The following is a 17,360-nucleotide window of genomic DNA, read 5'->3' as shown; positions in this document are numbered from 1 at the left end:
CCTAAGGAATCCTGCTTGATCAGTCAATCAATGTTATATTATGAATCAATGTTGGTTTGTTCTGCACCTGCTTTCTTTTTGTATGTACTGTTTTGTTTGTTTTCGCTTTTGTCTGTACGTTTTTGTATTTTTATTTTAAAAAGAACTCAGTAAAAATATATTAAAAAAGAAGAAGAATCCTGCTTGCACTACGGAACTCCCTGCCTATTGACACCAGGCAGAAAAGAATCGGCACGGGACTCTTTTCGGCGCCTGCAAAACACGCTTTTGGTTAGGCACAGCCTGTCCAGCTATTTAGAGTGACGTAACGGCTCAGAATGTTTTAATCCGTTTCTTATAGTTTATTGCCGATTCCATCTTTCCAATGTTTCAAAGAGCTGCTTTCACCGATAATTTCACCGTTTTATGCTCTTTTGTAGATCACTTTGAGGTGTGTGCGTATTTAATCAAGAGGTGTATACTTTTTACAAAACAAGTTAATAAATGAGAGAGTGTCTCACTGAGAGTGTTTCTGCCTGGAAGTTGCCAGCGATGGCGCCAGGCTGGCATTCCCTGGCAAACTCTGTAGTCCAATCTTGGCACAAGGGTCCCACTATCAATGGGAAGCCCTGGTTCCTGCTCCCCCCAGACCCCTTGTCCCTCCCTCCCTGAGAGGACCCAGCTCCCCCCCAACTCTTACAGCCTCTCCCCACAAGACGTGGGTCTCGGGATCAAGGCCGAGCACGCAGCGCTGGACCCCCGGGTCACTTCAGGGTCCTCTTACCTGGCTCGGACCGCGTGGACTGGCCGGATGGCGCCGCCGCCACTCCCTGCTCCGCTGGTGTTGAGTGCCGTCGCGATGGAGGATGTTCGCTGGGGGACCTAGAAGGGTTGGAGGAGGAGAGAAAGCATGAGTGGGGTGGAGGGGGGCCCAGGGAAGCCACCTGTCTCCTCCACAAGAACAAGGGTCTCAGATGGGGAGGGGCAACGTTAAGACCCTCTGGGGCTCAGGGCTTCTCTCTCTGCTTCAGCTTCACATCAGGAAAAAGGGGGACGCGGGTTTTCTGCTTTGCTCTGGGTGCTTTACCTGAGATTCCTGGGGGTTGGACTGGATGACCCCTGGCAGTCCCTTCCAACTCTATTATTGCTGTGATTCAAAGGGCAGAAGCCAAGGGTCAGGGCTGACCCTCGCAGCAGCGTGTGGCATGAGGCGGCTGCAGTTTGCCACTCTTACCCGTCTCTCCCCGTAACCTGAGATCCCAGATGGGCTGGGAGAGACAGGAGGGATGAGAGGCTGCCTCACTCTGCTAAGCAGAGCCACTCTGGCTCGCAGCCGTCCATAGGCGTCTCCTCCTCATCTCTTTGTCTAGACCTCTTTTTATGCTTGGTGGCCGTCTCTGCCTCTTGTGGCAGGGAGTTCCACAGCTGGCCTACGCACTTGGCTTAACAGAGCTCCTCCTTGCTTGCCTCTCAAGGCAGAAAGAGGCCCCAACTCGCATACCCCCTGTGACTTTCGATCAAAAAACCCCCCGAGAGTCGGGGTGTGTGTGTCAGGGGGGTACAGGAGGGACCTTGGGGTGCATGCGCTGCTCAAATGATGCACACCACCCTCAGGGCCATTCTCCTGCACATGCGGTCATTTCACAAAAAGACCAAGCTCACTTTGGGAGGGAGGCGGACCTGCGAAGTGAACCCCACAGCTCTTGGGACAGCATTGATCACCCTTGGGCAGACCTTCCCGGTGGAATTCCTCTGCCTGGAATTTGGGGTTGGGCTAGATGCCCCTCGGAGTGTCCCTTCCGACTCTATAGCTCTCCCACGGGGACGGGGCAGCGCTGTTGCCACAGTGCCTCCTGCCCCCTTCTCCCCCAGAGGACCCAGGGGCCCTAAGCTCTGCCACGACAACGCCCCCCCCCCAGCACACCCCAAGCCCCCTGCCCCTCCGCCGTTACCTTGGGAGGGGCCTCGGGATCCATTCTGACCCAGGGTCCTCGCTGTTCGGCGGCAGTGGCGGGCCGGCTCGGCGGCGGGGCGGGCCCCTCCGAGGTGGGGTCGGAGTTCTGCCGGATCATGCCCGCCCTTGGTGGGGATGGGGCGGAGGAGGAGGAGGCGGAGGAGGCGGCGGAGGAGGAGGAGGAGTCATGGACGGGGAAAGCAGCCATGTTCTTGCTGGGCTGGTCCTGCAGCGACTGGGAGCGAGGGACGGGGGCTGCGTATGGCTTGAGGGGGACGCGGTGGGCGAGGTGGCTCTGCGGAAGGAGAGGGGGGCAGGGAGGGAGGGGGCAGAGGCTGAGAACGGGGAGGGGGGCCTAGCCGTTCCCCCACCAGGCCTGCCTCCTCCTCTGAAGCCTGCCATAGCACCACTGCCTGCAGGCCCCCCCTGCCCTCCCCAAGAGCCCAGGAGGCCTCATTCTTCCCCTCTCATTCATTCCTTGCCCTCAAAGCCCAGCTCAGGACGGCAGAGTGCCCGCGGTTCTCCTCCCCTTCCTCATTTCATCCCCACAACAACAACCCTGAGAGGTAGGTCAGGCTGGGAGCCCAAGAACACACTCCCACCCTGAGGGGAAATCTGAACCCTGGTCTCCAAGGTCCAAGCTGGACCCTCTAAACACCAGGGCACCTCCCTCTTTTGAACTGGGTCCGTGTGTGTTGCTTGCTGGAGTCCCATCCCCGAAGTAGACCAGGATGAAGTAAGCAGCACATAAGCGGCACACAAAACACTACCAAACCACTCTACGTTCTAAATCTTATACTGAAGGTAAAGGGATCCCTGACCATTAGGTCCAGTCGTGACCAACTCTGGGGTTGCAGAACTCATCTCGCTTTAGTGGCCGAGGGAGCCGGAGTACAGCTTCCGGGTCATGTGGCCAGCAGGACTAAGCCACTTCTGGCGCACCAGAGCAGCGCATGGAAACGCCGTTTACCTTCCTGCCGGAGCAGTACCTATTTATCTACTTGCACTCTGAGGTGCTTTTGAACTGCTAGGTTGGCAGGAGCAGGGACCGAGCAACGGGAGCTCACCCCGTCGCGGGGATTCGAACCGCCGGCCTTCTGATCGGCAAGTCCTAGGCTCTGTGGTTTAACTCACAGTGCCACCCACGTCCCTAAAATCTTATATTAATAATCCAAAAATTGAGAGAATAAGGTACAAGATACTCATTCAAATTGTGCCCAAAAGGAAGATTCAGTTTTTAAAATTCCTTTAGCCAGGCTCCTGTAGATATCAACAAAGGTAAGTTTGATCAAACGAAGTGTCGGCAATGTTACGCACGAGAGTTAGACCGGGTGCTGGCGTTTGTCAACTTTAAAGACTGAATCTTCCTTTTGGACACAATTTGAATGAGTTTTCTGTTTGTGGCTTCTGTAGTAGATCTTGTACCTTGCTCTCTCAATTTCTGGATTATTAATATAAGATTTAGAACATAGAATGGTTCGGTAGTGTTACTTCATCCTGGTCTACTACAAGAATTGGCAGCATAGGTTCATTTCTTCAGTACTTGGATTCCCATCCCCGGCAGGCCTGGGGGTCCCCACGTGCCCCCTCTCTCCTCCCGTGTATCCTCAGGGCCTGGCCAAGGGGTGACCCACTGCTAATCCTCCCCCTGCCCCCGGGATAAAGAGGTCAAAGCACAGCCAATGAGGGGGAGCAGGAGGAGGAGAAGCAGCAGCAGCAGCGGATGGCAATGAGCGGTGGGGGTGACTGGCTGGTGTTTGTGCAAGGCCTCCTGTGCTCACTTGGGGGGCGGGAGAGACCCTCACCTTGTGCTGCCCCTCCTGGGGCTCGACGGGGCGCTGCATAGGCGGGGTCTGCGAGGCCGGGGAGGAGTTGAGCGACACCGACTCGGAGCGGGACTGGGGGGCAGACTCTGGCCCAGGGCCCCCCAGTTTGGTCTTGGCCACCGGCGAGGCGGAGTTCTGCTTGTTCATGCGGGTCCGCTCTTCCACCTGGAATCACAGAACGGCAGGGTTGGGAGCCTCTCTCCCCCCAGGGTCATCTAGCCCAACCCCGCGCAACGGAGGAAGCTTGCTTCTTGCCATTTGAGTTGGTTGGTTCAGGCCCTGCCCTCCGGAGCAGCAGAAAACAAGCTTTCTCCACCTTCCAGGTGGGAGCCCTTTAGCTATTTGAAGATGGCCGTATCGTGGCAACATCTCAGTCTTCTCTTGAACAGACTAAACATGCCCGACTCCCTCAACCGTTCCTCACAAGGCTTGGCTTCCTGACCCTTCATCATCTTGGTTGCCCACCTCTCATTTTTGTGGGATAGCCAGCCTCACATAACCAACATGCTTAAGTCTAATGAATGTGTGAAGGGGTTAATGCCATAGAGCAAGCTGCCCTGCCAGGCTTGGCTAGACCACTCCTCCTTACCTTGAGGAGGGTAATCAAGCCTATGGTGCCCCTTCCGTCTACCTGAGGAGCTCACTGTGTAAAGAGGTCTGAGCTGGTTGCTCCAAGCTCAGACCTCATGGCTCTCGCAAGCCACTACTGTGTTCCTATGCCGATAGTTCAGGAACTTTCACCTCTGTAACCATGCCAAGTTTTACTGCCTGTGTTTACTGGCTGACGTACGGAAAAGCACATGAACCTGACCTTTGGAGCGTTTGCAAGTAAACCATTTCTAACCTACTAAACATGTGGTCTTTTTCTATGCTAGGGGAAGAGGGGAACTTCCTTACAAACTCACAAAGCCATATTTTAAAGGTTTAAAGCCTGGATTTCCAGGCTTTCCTTTGCTGCGTGTGTTGTGATTTGAAATCTCTGTTGGGGTTCACGCACCAGAGAGCACTTGAGTCCATCTTGGGTCCTGGCATCCAGGAATTCTCCTTTTACACGTCTATTTTCCCTTGCCAACCATCACGTCTGAAACTGTGGTGCCCAGAAGTGGACAAGGGGCTTACCTCCCGGGCCCAGGTGGGCTTGTCGGCGGGGTTGGCGCTGCGGTTGTAGTGGTAGAGGGGCTTCTTCTCCTGCTGCTGCTGCTGCTGCTGTTGCTGCTTGTGGAGCTGCTGCTGCTGCTGGAGGGACTTCAGGTAGGCGTGTTCCTGCTGCAGCTGGCGCTGGAGCCGCTCCGACTGGCGTTGCTCCTCCAGCTGCTTGCGCTTGTACTCCTGGAAGGGAGGAGGGGAGCTGGTGAGGGCACTGGGGGGAGTCTGGCTCCCAGAGCAGGCCAAGAGGGCTGGATCAGGCCGACAGGGGACCCCATCTTTACCCAGCATTGTGTTCTCACAGGGGCCAAACAGACGCCCACTGTGGGGATCCTGCAAGCAGGATTCGAACACAAGATCACTCTCCTATTGTGGATTCCAGAAGCCTCGCCGCCTCCAGCTGAGCAGAGCCCTCGTCCCCATAAGCCGCCTGCAAGCCAAATGGGCCGGCGCCTGCCCCCATCGGTGCCCTGTGCCCAGCTGAAGAAGGGCCTTGGGGGTTCCCCCTCGGAGTAGGGTTTTTTGGAGGGGGCCCAGGAAGAGCAGTAAGAAGCCCCCCCTCCTTTTCTTTACCAACAGCAGTGCTTGTTCCTGGAGGAGCTGCTGCTGCAGGATCTCCAGCTGCCTCTGTTCCTCCTCTAACTTGTGCCTGATATACTCCTGGACAGAGGGGGAAAGGCAGCGGACAGAGAAGGAGAAGGGAGGGAGAGAAAGAGAGACAGACAGAGAGAGAGAGAGGGCAACAGGTGAAGGAAGGAGGAGAGAAAGCGCACCCAGGCAGAACCGCCACCCAAAGAGCAGAGGAGTAGGGCTCCCACCACCTCGCAGAACCTGCCACCCCATGGAAGCTCAACAGACCCAAACACCTGGGAGCAGGGGCAGAATCCGGGCTTCCCTACAATTCTAGGAGTCAGTGCCTCTCTCGGCCCCCAACACCCCCCACCCCTACTTAAAGGTAAAGGTAAACTCTGGGGTTGCGGCGCTCATCTCGCTTTATTGGCCGAGGGAGCCGGCGTACAGCTTCTGGGTCATGTGGCCAGCAGGACTAAGCCGCTTCTGGCGAACCAGAGCAGCGCACGGAAACGCCGTTTACCTTCCCGTTGGAGTGGTACCTATTTATCTACTTGCACTTTGACGTGCTTTTGAACTGCTAGGTTGGCAGGAGCAGGGACTGAGCAACGAGAGCTTAACCCGTTCCGGGGATTTGAACCGCCAACCTTCTGATCAGCAAGTCCTAGGCTCTGTGGTTTAACCCACAGCGCCACCCCTGCTTATCCTGCACCTTTTGTGGTGTGCCAGGGGAGGCGAAGGGTCAGGGAAAGAACTCAATGTCCCTCTGAGCAAACGGAAAATCTGCTTTATAGGGCACAGCTGCATCTCACGCAGCGGTTTGGTCCCAAGGGTTCGGCATAGCCACAACCTTATCGTATGGCCAAATTCTTGGAGGTGCCCCCATAGCTGGCGGGTGACTTGGAGAGGGAGACAGAGAGAGAGAATATCCCCCGTACTTTCAGAGCCCATGTGGGGAGCAGACCTTCCCCAGAGAGCAAAAAGAGCTTCGAAGGTCTCTGCCTCGCTTGAGATCCTACTCATCGCGTGATTTCGACCCAGTGTGGTTGAAATCGAGCAACTTAAATGTGCAGAAGGTGCCATCGCGCTGTATACAATGCCTCGGTCCAGTATACCTGAAGGAGCGTCTCCACCCCCATCGTTCTGCCCGGACACTGAGGTCCAGTGCCGAGGGCCTTCTGGGGGTTCCCTCACTGTGAGAAGTGAGGTTACAGGGAACCAGGCACAGGGCCTTCTCGGTGGTGGCACCCGCCCTGTGGAACACCCTCCCAACGGATGTCTAAGAGAACAACAACTACCAGACTTTTAGAAGACATCTGAAGGCAGCCCTCTTTAGGGAAGCTTTTAATGTTTAATAGGTTATTGTATTTTCATATTCTGTTGGGAGCCACCCAGAGTGGCTGGAGAAACCCAGCCAGGTGGGCGGGCTATGAATAATAAATTATTATTATTATTATTATTATTATTGAGTCAGATGCACTGGGGTCCAGGTTGCTCCGTGTGGCCCACACTGACCAGCAACAGGGGCTCTCCCCACATTTTCAGGCAGGGGAGCCTCTCCCAGCCCTACCTGGGGACGGAACCCCCAAACCTGTGCTCTAGCCAATCAGCTGTGATGGCATTTTGCCCAGTCTTGCCCACCTGGTCCAAGCCAGGACTGCTGCTACTGCTGCATCCATCCCCCCGCCTTCCCAAGGCCCCCCCCCCGGCCTGCCCCACCTGCTCTCGCTCAGCCTGCCGGCGCTCCTCCTCCCGGCGCATGACCTGCATGTCCTCCAGGCGCCGCTGCTGCTCCTTCTCCTGCATCTTGCGCTGCTCCCGCTCTCGGCGCTGTTGCTGCGAGGGAAGAGGGGCGGGGAGGCGTCAGAGGAGGAGAAAGCAGGCAGGGCAAGGGGCCAGGAGGAATCGACTCGAGGGCCACTGCTTCAGTGGCCCTGGGGAAAACCCTGCCCTGCCCCTCCACCTAAGTTCCAACTTTGTGTGGCGGAGGCTTCCCGGGGCGGTGGAACAGCACATGTTGCCCAGAACAACTGGGATTTCTTGTTATAGTTCCCCTTTTCTGCGAAGGCTCTGTACTCCAACCTGCTGTTGTCAGTGCTGATATTATTATTACTTCTCTCCTTCTTTATATCTGTCTCTAACTGGAAAAAAAATATCTTTTTTTCCCAGTCTCGGGTCCTCTGTGTGCTGAGCTGCCAAATGAGCTCAGTCCAAGCAGAGAAGCCCCTGCAAATCCTCAGCTCCTCTGCAAGTTGAGCTGCGTCAAATGCTCTCTGACAAATCCTCCTTGAGAGATTCTGGCTGCTTTGATACCGAGACAGAGTACCCCTCTGCCGCTGCTAATGTTGGATACTTCGGGATAGCATTTCCTACACATTTGACAGCAATAAGAAATGGAGCCTTTAGTGCCGTCGGCCCGGCCCTGTGGAACTCCCTGCCACTAGAGATCCAATGTCTAAACGCCTGCTGAAAACTTCTCTATTCCGCCAGACAGAGGCAGGCAATTAAGAAGACGTCCTTCCACAATGGCTAACCGATGTCTGTTTCGAACTTTTAAAAATACGGTTTCGTGCATTTTTGTGGCAAACTGCTTTGATATCTTTAACGAAGCAGCGGTCTGCAGGTTTACTTTGGCGCAGCCCCCGCCTGCCCATTTCACCCGCCCGGCTCACCTCCTCCACGCGCCGCCTCTCCTCCTTCTGCTCCTCGATGCGCCGCTGGCGCTGGTGCAGCAGGTGCTTGATGTGGGCCTCGGAGTCGCGGTGCTGGGCCGCCAGCTGCTGCTGCTGCTGCTTCAGGGCCTCCGAGTTGCTCTTGTTCTCCTGCTGCAGGCGCAGGAACTCCCGGCGCAGCGTCGACTCCCCGGGGACGTTCATGATGGAGCTGGCGGGAGGGGAGGCGGGGGGGGGGCCCGCTGGATCAGGCCGGCCTCCTGCTCTCACAGCGGCCGGCCAGGTGCCCGTCGGGAGAAACCAGCGAGCGGGACCCGGGTGCGAAAGCGGCTCTCTCCTACTGCGGTTTCCGGTGCGGGCGAGATTCAGGAGCACCGCTGCCTCCGAAAGGGGAGGACGGAGCAGAGCCCTTGTGGCGAAGAGCTCTGTTCCGCGTAGGAGGCTGTCTTATGCAGAGTCGGACCGTTGGTCTATCTAGCTCTGTACTGCCTACAAGGGCTGGCAGCTACGGCGCCCCAGGATTTCAGGCAGGTGGCTCTGCCAGCCCTACCTGGAGATACTGCCAGCGGGGACTGAACCAGGGACTTTCCGCTGGCAAGGCAGATGCTCTGCTACTGACGCCCTTTGTCACGCCAGAGCTCAGGCGTGGAGTGAGGGGCTTGCCAGGCCTGCCCCCTGCCTCATACCACCTGCCAAACCCACCAGGAAATGGGTCCCAGCCCTCTTTAGGGAAGCTTCCAATGTTTAACAAATTATTGTATTTTAATATTCTGTTGGAAGCCGCCCAGAGTGGCTGGGGAAACCCAGCCAGATGGGCAGGGTATACATAAATAATAATAATAATAATCCCACACAGGGGAGCTAATTGGGGGGCTCCTGTTCTGCCATGGGCCAGGCAGGGGGAGGCAAGCGCCAGCACACTCTCATCTCTGCCCTGCTTACCTGGGCTCCCCTTCCTCGCCGCGCCCGTCTTCCTCCTCCTCGCTGCCGCTGTACTCGTACTCCGTCTCGTCTGCCGTAAGAGGCAACGCAGGCAAAAATCAGCGGAATACGCACGGGTTGAGCCCCTCAACGTCTTCCCTACCTCTGCCCCACAGAATGGTAGGGTTGGAAGGGACCCCCAGGGGTCTTCTAGCCTAACCCCGTGCTGCAGTGCAGGAGTCATGGCCACTGTCTCCCTCCTGGGCTCCCCCTCTGCCCTCTGCCCCACGCACCTTTCTCCCCCCTCTTCTTTCGGGTGCGGTCGATGTGGTCCTTGAGCTGGATCCGGACCTGCCGCTCTGTGGGCTGGTCCCGGACGAAGGGGAACTTGAGGAGCTGCTCCGTCGGGGGGCGGCTGGTGTAGGCCTTGATCAGGCAGTTGTCAATGAAGTCGATGAACTTCTTGGACCTGCAAAGGGGGGCCAAGGCAGTGGGTCTCAGTCTCCCCACACGAGCTCAGGCGAGCCAAGGGTCAGGCAAGATGCCTCCGAGCTCACTGCGCCCCCCACCACCTGAGGAACCTCCCTCTGTCCCAGCCTGCCAGGAGGAAAGCAAAATGGGCTCCCATTTGCTCCTTGGGGAGGACCAGCCCCAAAGCCCAGAAGTGCCCAGGATACAATCCCTGCCCTCTGGGGGCCAAGACCAGAGTACCCTCCCCCCTTGACGATTCTGCTGAACTCGGTTGAGATGCCAAGCCAGCAGAGAGCGCAAGAAGCGCAGCCTGCGAGCCGTTAACGCCAGGCAGGCCAGCGCCCAGTTCTGCGCTCTTCTTCCTGGGCGGGGGCAGCAGCAAACCTACCACTTCTTGGATTTCAACTTGGGCGGCGGGTTGCGAGGGATGAGGAAGAGGGCCCTCATGGGGTGCATGTCGCAGAGGGCTGCCAAGAGGAGGGAGAGAGAGGGAGAGGTGAGAAGCAGGACCCCCCCTCGGCCACCACGGCTCACGCTGTTTTATTCCATTGGATTTACAGTGGGACCTCTGGTTGCGAATGGGGTCTGTTCTGGAGGCCCGTTCGCAACATGAGCAGAACGCAACCCGCGTCTGCGTGTCTCGGAATTTGCCGCTTCTGTGCACGCGCTTTACATCATTTTGTGCGTCTGCACGTGCGGCGGAACCCGGAAGTAACCCTTTCCGGTACTTCCGGGTCGCCGCAGGATGCAACCTGAAAATGCGCAACCTGAAGCAAACGTAACATGAGGTATGACTGTATTTGTTTTCTAATTCTTATTACGTTCTTTCAACATATAACCACATCGCAGAGGTGAGCAACGAAGAGTCCCACCCTAACCGAAAAGCTGGTGTTTAGGGCAAGGCATGAAAAATAACAACCAAGTAACTGGGTTACTTGGCTACTATTTGTAAAAGAGACAACACAACAGTTTATTTTAACCGGAATGTTTTCTAGCGTGAACAGAGTCCTCTCTTTTCATTTTTTTCCAGCCAGGTTCATAATAAAGCCGGGCCATTCGATTACATAGAAGTCTTTGCGCTTTTGGCTGACTAACATCCTATATCCTTCTAATTGTTTTTGCATGAGGGTTTTTTGTTTTGTTCTTATTACGTATTTTGTGTTTTTATCTTGTATTTTTATGCCCTGGGATCTGCGGATCAAGGGCGGTATACAAATTCAATACATAAAATAACAGTAATAATAATACAGTGGTACCTCGGGTTAAGTACTTAATTCGTTCCGGAGGTCCATACTTAACCTGAAACTGCTCTTAACCTGAAGTCAAAATAAAAAAATTCCTTCCAGTAGCACCTTAAAGACCAACTAAGTTAGGTCTTGGTATGAGCTTTCATGTGCATGCACACTTCTTCAGATGTGTATCTGAAGAAGTGTGCATGCACACGAAAGCTCATACCAAGAACTAACTTAGTTGGTCTTTAAGGTGCTACTGGAAGGATTTTTTTTATTTTGACTATGGCAGACCAACACGGCTACCTATCTGTAACTTAACCTGAAGCACCACTTTAGCTAATGGGGGCCTCCTGCTGCTGCCATGCCGCCGGAGCACGATTTCTGTTCTCATCCTGAAGCAAAGTTCTTAACCTGAAGCACTATTTCTGGGTTAGTAGAGTCTGTAACCTGAAGCGTATGTAATCCAAGGTACCACTGTACTATTAATTTATCAGCCGACTTTTCCACAAGTGCCGTTTGCCATACTGTGTTGTACCAATTCGTGAGATAAGCCCCTCCAGGTTCTTCCAGGGTCTCCTTGCTATGAACCTGCCTGCCAGCAAGAGAGACTGTTAACTGGAGGATGAAGCTGCAAGTTAGCATCATCTGCCATTTGGAGATGTTTCACCCTCACAGAACTTCCCCACATCTCTGGCATGGATGTGGAATTGAGCCTGTTAAGGCAAAGGAGGACCCCTCAGTCCCCAAAGACCCCACGGAATCTAGGCCTTCCTTTTCTGGGGAAGCCCAGGGAGTTGGATGCCCAGCCCCACGCGCCAGCCTTCCTCAAGGAGCCAGGATCCCTGGGCCTGAGGGAGCCACAGGATGCTACTTGCTGCCCTGCCCCAGCCCCGGGTTCAAGACCAGACAATCCCTGCCTCAAGCCACAACCATGCCTCCTCCTCTCCCTCTCTCCACCCCGCTTTGCTGCACAGACACTCACAAGTCCTATGGGGATATACGCTTGGTATTTATTACCCCTGCTATGCAGAAATCTCCAAATGAATCTGTACTTCAATGTCTAAAATCCCTGGTAGAGGACAAGGATCCTGAGGTCACGTTAAGGGTAGCCAAATTCTGTGCGATGGCCATAAAACTTAGGGAACAAGCTGTGCTATCATAAGGATTAAGGTTTTAAATGGTAATTTTAGGTTATATGTTAGTGACTAAGTTTTAATTTATGTATTTTTTAACTGTTGCTACATGTGTATTGTCCCTGTTATAACTGCAAATTCGAATGTATCCCTATTGCGTTTTATGAATTCCTTGATATGTGGGCTGGAACTGGTCTGTGACCGAAATAATAAATTCAAGACACTCACGTGGCGCTCCCTCGGCCATCTCGATGGCGGTGATCCCCAGGGACCAGATGTCGCTCTGCGGGGAAGAAGCGGAGAAAGGTTGTCGCAAAGGCAGAAGCCTGTCGTTCTGCCCTGGTCCTCTTCCTTGCTCCTTCTCGCCCCTTCCTCGCCTGGGGGGGGGGGGGAGGGGGAGCAGCAGCAGCAAGCCTTTCCTCTGCTCCTTGGCTCCCCAAATCCTCCTCCTCCTCCTGCCTGGCCATACGGCAGTCTCTAAGAACTGCAGGAGGGGAGAGAGGCTGCTCCTGCCTGCGTTTGGGGTGCTGCCTGTGGAGTTTTCCCCTGGGGGGGGCATCTGATGGGCCACTAAGAGGGTGGGCTGCGCTGGACCGGATGGGAAGCCTGGGGCAGCCCTGGTCCAGCTGCTGCAGGATTCTGCTTGTGCTGAATCAGGCCAGCATCACATCTAGTCCAGCATCCTGTTCTCACAGGGATTGACCGGATGCCTCAATGGGAAACGCGAAAGCAGGGAAATGACTGAAGAACAGGTGTAAATGCGAGTAAGACAACTAAGAGACATGCGGTGGAAGTCTTTTACAATATTTTAACTAAGATTTATACATTGAAGCAAGAATTTGGTAATATTCCAGGTTATGAAAAGTATTTTTTCTTTCCTTTTGTCTTTTTATCTTTTATCTTTTCCTTTTCTTTCTTTTTATTTTTATTAGTTTCCATTTTGGAAAATGCGTATATAAGTGTGTTTACAGTGTTATGTATTGGTCTTTGTTTTTCTTTGTTTAATTTCTACTTTTTTGAAAAATTCAATAAATAAATAATTTTAAACGCAAGCAGGATGCAAACACAGCAGCAGCGCTCTCTCCTCCTGGGGTTTCTGGGATTCAGTAGCATGGCTGCCTCTGACTCTGGAGGCAGAAGAGAGTCACTGACAGGCCTCTCCTCCTCCATGAATTTGTCTAAGCTTCTTTCAAAGCCATCGGGAATGGCAGGTGTCATGGTTCCTTGTGGGAGGGAGTCCCATAGTTTAAAGACACCCTGCAGGGAAAAGTCACTTCTTTTATCTATTCTGAATCTTCCAACCTTCAGCATCATTGGAGGCCCACAAGTTCCGGCGGTACGCAAGAGGGAGGAAAACTTCCCCCCTATCCACCTTCTCTGTCCTGTGTATCGTTTTGCAAACTTCTGCCATGCCGCCTCTCGCCCGCTTCCCCCTGAAAAGTCCCAAATGTTGCCATCTTTCCTCACAGGGCAGCAGCCTCTGTCCCTGGGGTGCCACAGTGAGGACAGACTGGGCTAGGCTGGGTGGACTGCCTGGAGCCAGAGACAGGGCTCTGCTTACCCTCTTGTACCCGACTGCGTCCTTTGAGCATCTTCCCTGCTCCTGCCAGGATGGGGGGGGGAGGCACTCCGAGCTTTGGGGAGGCGGCACCTACCCTGTAGTCATATGTGGCGTCCGGGTTCTCGTCGCAGGCAATCACCTCCGGCGCCATCCAGTAAGGGGTGCCGATGAACGTGTTCCGACGCCCCACCGTGCGGTCCAGCTGGGCGCTGACCCCAAAGTCAACTGCGGGAGGGGGAAGAGAGCAGGAGAGTCGGCTGGTTGCAAAGGCTGCCGGGCTCCCAGGGAGGGGGCACGCCACAGACACGGGCCAGGGTGGATCCACAGCGGGGAGGGCATGCAAAAGCTGTACATTTCCCAGCACAATTCAAAGTGTTGGTGCTGACCTTGAAAGCCCTAAACAGCCTCAAAGGCCCAGCAGACCTGAAGGAGCGTCTCCACCCCCATCATTCAGCCCGGACACTGAGGTCCAGCTCCAAGGGCCTTCTGGCGGTTCCCTCCCTGCGAGAAGTTACAGGCAGAGGGCCTTCTCGGTGGTGGCGCCTGCCCTGTGGAACACCCTCCGACCAGATGTCAAAGAGAATAACTACTACCAGACTTTTAGAAGACATCTGAAGGCAGCCCTGTTTAGGGAAGCTTTTAATGTTTGATGCATTACTGTGTTTTAATATTTTTTTGGAAGCCGCCCAGAGTGGCTGGGGAAGCCCAGCCAGATGGGCGGGGTATAAATATATTATTTTATTATTATTATTATTATTATTATTATTATTATTATTATTCCCACAGAGGCATGAAAGGCCCTCGAACCAGATAGAGATTTATTTATTTGTACATTTTAATGCCACCTTTATCTTCCAAGGAGCTGAAGGTGGTATAAGTGGTTTTCCTTCTCCCCTTTTCGCCCTCTCAACAACCCTGTGAGGGAGGCGAGGCTGAGAGGCAGCGACTAACTCCAAGGTCACCCAGTCAGCTTCAGGGCTGAGTGCGGATCCAAACCCGGTCTCCCGGCACGTAGTCCAACACACTCTAGCCATTAGAACGAAGAGCCCCTTTGCTACAGCTGCTCTGGGCGAGTGACAGCTGGCACTGCTCTGAGGCACAGCTCAGGCTGCCTTCAGCCGCTTGGAGAAAAAGGTGGGATAATAATAATAATAATAATAATAATAATAATAATAATAATAATAATAATAATAATAATTTATTATTTATACCCCGCCCATCTGGCTGGGTTTCCCTAGCCACTCTGGCAGCTTCCAGCAGAATACTAAAATAAAATAACCTATTAAACATTAAAAGCTTCCCTGAACAGGGCTGCCTTCCGATGTCTTCTAAAAGTTTGGTAGTTGTTTTTCTCTTTGACATCTGGTGGGAGGGCGTTCCACAGGAAGGGTGCCACCACTGAGAAGGCCCTCTGCCTGGTTCCCTGTAATTTGGCTTCTTGCAGTGAGGGAACCGCCAGAAGGCCCTTGGCGCTGGACCTCTGTGTCCGGGCAGAAAATGAAGACAGGGAAATAAATAAATGAGGACAGGGACTTAAGGAATGAATGTGGGTGGTGGGGTGTTGTGTATCTTCCCTTCACCTACCTAGCTTCACCTCCGCGTTCTCGGTGAGGAGGACGTTCTGGCCCTTGATGTCTCGGTGGATCACCTTGTGTGCATGGAGGTGGGCCAGCCCCTGCAAGGAGAGAGAAGACAGGCGTGAGGAGCTGCCCCAGACAGGACACAGCTTCCGCAGTACACACACACACACTGGGCTGCCCAGAGGCTGCCCCCCCCTCCAGCGAAGCCTCTGTCCTGCCCACCTACCCTGAGGATCTCCCGGCAGATGTAGGCGATGCAGTCCTCCTTCAGGGCGTTGCCTTTGGTGTTCTTCACCAGGTCTGTCACGGAGCCCGCGCCACAAAACTCCATCACCAGCTGCAGGGAGACAAAATACCAGAGCAGTTGGCGGCGGGGGGGGGGGAGAAGCTCTGAAGCCCTCCAGGCAGGGGAGGGCAAAGGGGGAGCACCCTCTGCCATACCACCTCTCCCCCCCCATCTGCCTGCGGACTGCCTCACCAGAGTGGTGCATGCTCTGGTTATCTCCCGCCTGGACTACTGCAATGCTCTCTGCGTGGGGCTACCTTGGAAGGTGACCCGGAAACTACAACTAATCCAGAATGCGGCAGCCAGACTGGGGACTGGGAGACCACATAACACCGGTCCTGAAAGACCTACACTGGCTCCCAGTACGTTTCCGAGCACAATTCAAAGTGTTGGTGCTGACATTGAAAGCCCTAAACGGCCTCAAAGGTCCAGTATATCTGAAGGAGCGTCTCCACCCCCATCGTTCAGCCCGGACACTGAGATCCAGCCCTGTTTAGGGAAGCTTTTAATGTTTGATGTATTATAGTATTTTAATATTTTTTTGGAAGCCGCCCAGAGTGGCTGGGGAAGCCCAGCCAGATGGGCGGGGTATAAATAATAAATTATTATTATTATTATTATTATTATTGACCAACATCACATAGACCCCACTTGAGCTCTTTGGTCTGCAGAACCGGCCCTGTCGCAGGGTGTGAGACAATCCCTGCTCCGCTTTTGCAGGAACTTGATATTTTAGTGCGGCAGCATCCACAGACTTCGCCTCTTGATAACAGGCAGGCGCCTTCGCTGTACCCAAAACATCCTGGTTTAGACAAGCCTGCCCAAATGTTCAGAAAGCCGGCATGGGCTTCAATCTGTTTTTGGCCTACAGTCATACCTCAGGTTACAGACACTTCGGGTTGCGCGATTTTGGGTTGAGCATCGCGCAGAACCCAGAAGTGCCGGAAGAGGTTACTTCTGGGGTTCTGGTGCTTGTGCATTCGCAGAAGCACCGAATCGCGACCTGTGCATGTGCAGATGCATGGGTTGCAGGTTGCAAATGCTGCGGGTTGCGAACGTGTCTCCTGCATGGATCATGTTCGCAACCCGAGCATCCACTGTATTGCTATTTTAACTTTTTGAAAGCCTTAAATTATTGCTATTAATTGTTTAGTGAAAATTTCACCGTTTCATCTGTTTTTGTAAACTGCCTTGAGGTGGGTTTTTTTTGGGGGGGGGGTTGCAACCGAGCGGTGAAAACATATGAAATAAATAGATACCCAAACACACATTGAAAATCTTATTGTTGTTGTTTTTTGTAAATTGCCTTTTTGGGTTTAAATAATAATAATAATTTATCATCTATATGCCGCTCATCAGACTGGCTTGCCCCAGTCACTCAGGGCAGAACAGAACCAAACAGCACACAAAAAAATCCATGAAGCAAATAAATCAAGAGACCTCTACACAGACCCCAAAAGGTGTCCCCCAGGGGCCAGTCACAGCCCTGCAGATGCAAGGGTTTCCTAAGGGGGTCCTGGGCCCCAGCAGACCCCTCCCAACTCCACCCCCTGAGCCTCACTTCCCCCTCCTCCTTACCCAGAGCTGGTCGTCATTCCCGGGGGGACTCTTCTTAATGAAGGCCCCATAGTAAGTGGCGATGTTGCGGTGGTGAGAGTACTTCTTCAGCATGTTGATCTCTTGCTTGATCTCTTCCTCTTCGTCCTTTTTTTTGGGGGGGGGAGGGAGAGGTGGTGTCAAGAGGAGGCCAGAGCCACCCCCCCTCCCCACTCAGAATCATCTTGAGAACAGCCACCCTTTGCTAGGGCTGCTGCCAGAGCAGGCGTGGTCATCTCCTGCCCTGCGCCTTCCCCCCAGCTGGCAGCGCGGCCGAGAAATGGGGCGGGGGGAGGCCAACCAAGCCCCCCCAAGCCCCCTCCTGCTGTACTTTACCTCCGTGACGTCCATGACTTTGATAGCGGCCAGCTGACCTGTCTTGACATGGCGACCCTGAGAAGGAGAGAGAAGAGAAGGAGGCAATGTCAACATG

At 54.1% G+C, this 17,360-nt stretch overlaps 1 protein-coding gene across 10 annotated transcripts in view; it reads right to left on the bottom strand.

The window, feature by feature from the left end:
* MINK1 (misshapen like kinase 1) overlaps positions 1-17,360 on the bottom strand; it is a 60,932-nt gene that overhangs the window by 19,324 nt on the left and 24,248 nt on the right. For 4 of the 10 annotated variants that reach the window (XM_083472476.1, XM_083472472.1, XM_083472474.1 and 1 more), the window contains exons 3-18: positions 17,264-17,320; positions 16,910-17,035; positions 15,272-15,382; positions 15,050-15,140; positions 13,560-13,690; positions 12,133-12,187; positions 9,928-10,006; positions 9,362-9,537; positions 9,090-9,159; positions 8,148-8,358; positions 7,195-7,311; positions 5,479-5,565; positions 4,879-5,088; positions 3,739-3,924; positions 1,932-2,228; positions 764-861 (exon numbers count right to left, since the gene is read on the bottom strand). In XM_083472476.1, the coding sequence (XP_083328602.1) occupies positions 764-861; positions 1,932-2,228; positions 3,739-3,924; positions 4,879-5,088; positions 5,479-5,565; positions 7,195-7,311; positions 8,148-8,358; positions 9,090-9,159; positions 9,362-9,537; positions 9,928-10,006; positions 12,133-12,187; positions 13,560-13,690; positions 15,050-15,140; positions 15,272-15,382; positions 16,910-17,035; positions 17,264-17,320 (2,102 nt within the window). The remainder of the gene's footprint in view (positions 1-763; positions 862-1,931; positions 2,229-3,738; positions 3,925-4,878; positions 5,089-5,478; positions 5,566-7,194; positions 7,312-8,147; positions 8,359-9,089; positions 9,160-9,361; positions 9,538-9,927; positions 10,007-12,132; positions 12,188-13,559; positions 13,691-15,049; positions 15,141-15,271; positions 15,383-16,909; positions 17,036-17,263; positions 17,321-17,360) is intronic. The other 6 variants (XM_083472480.1, XM_083472481.1, XM_083472473.1 and 3 more) reach the window with 2 other exon arrangements.

This window comes from Podarcis liolepis (genome assembly GCF_965112155.1).
Source record: "Podarcis liolepis genome assembly, chromosome: 13".
In the NCBI taxonomy this organism is placed as follows: Eukaryota; Metazoa; Chordata; class Lepidosauria; order Squamata; family Lacertidae; genus Podarcis; species Podarcis liolepis.
The sequence above is the reverse complement of the archived record's forward strand: the minus strand, read 5'-3'. Positions and strand labels throughout refer to the sequence as shown.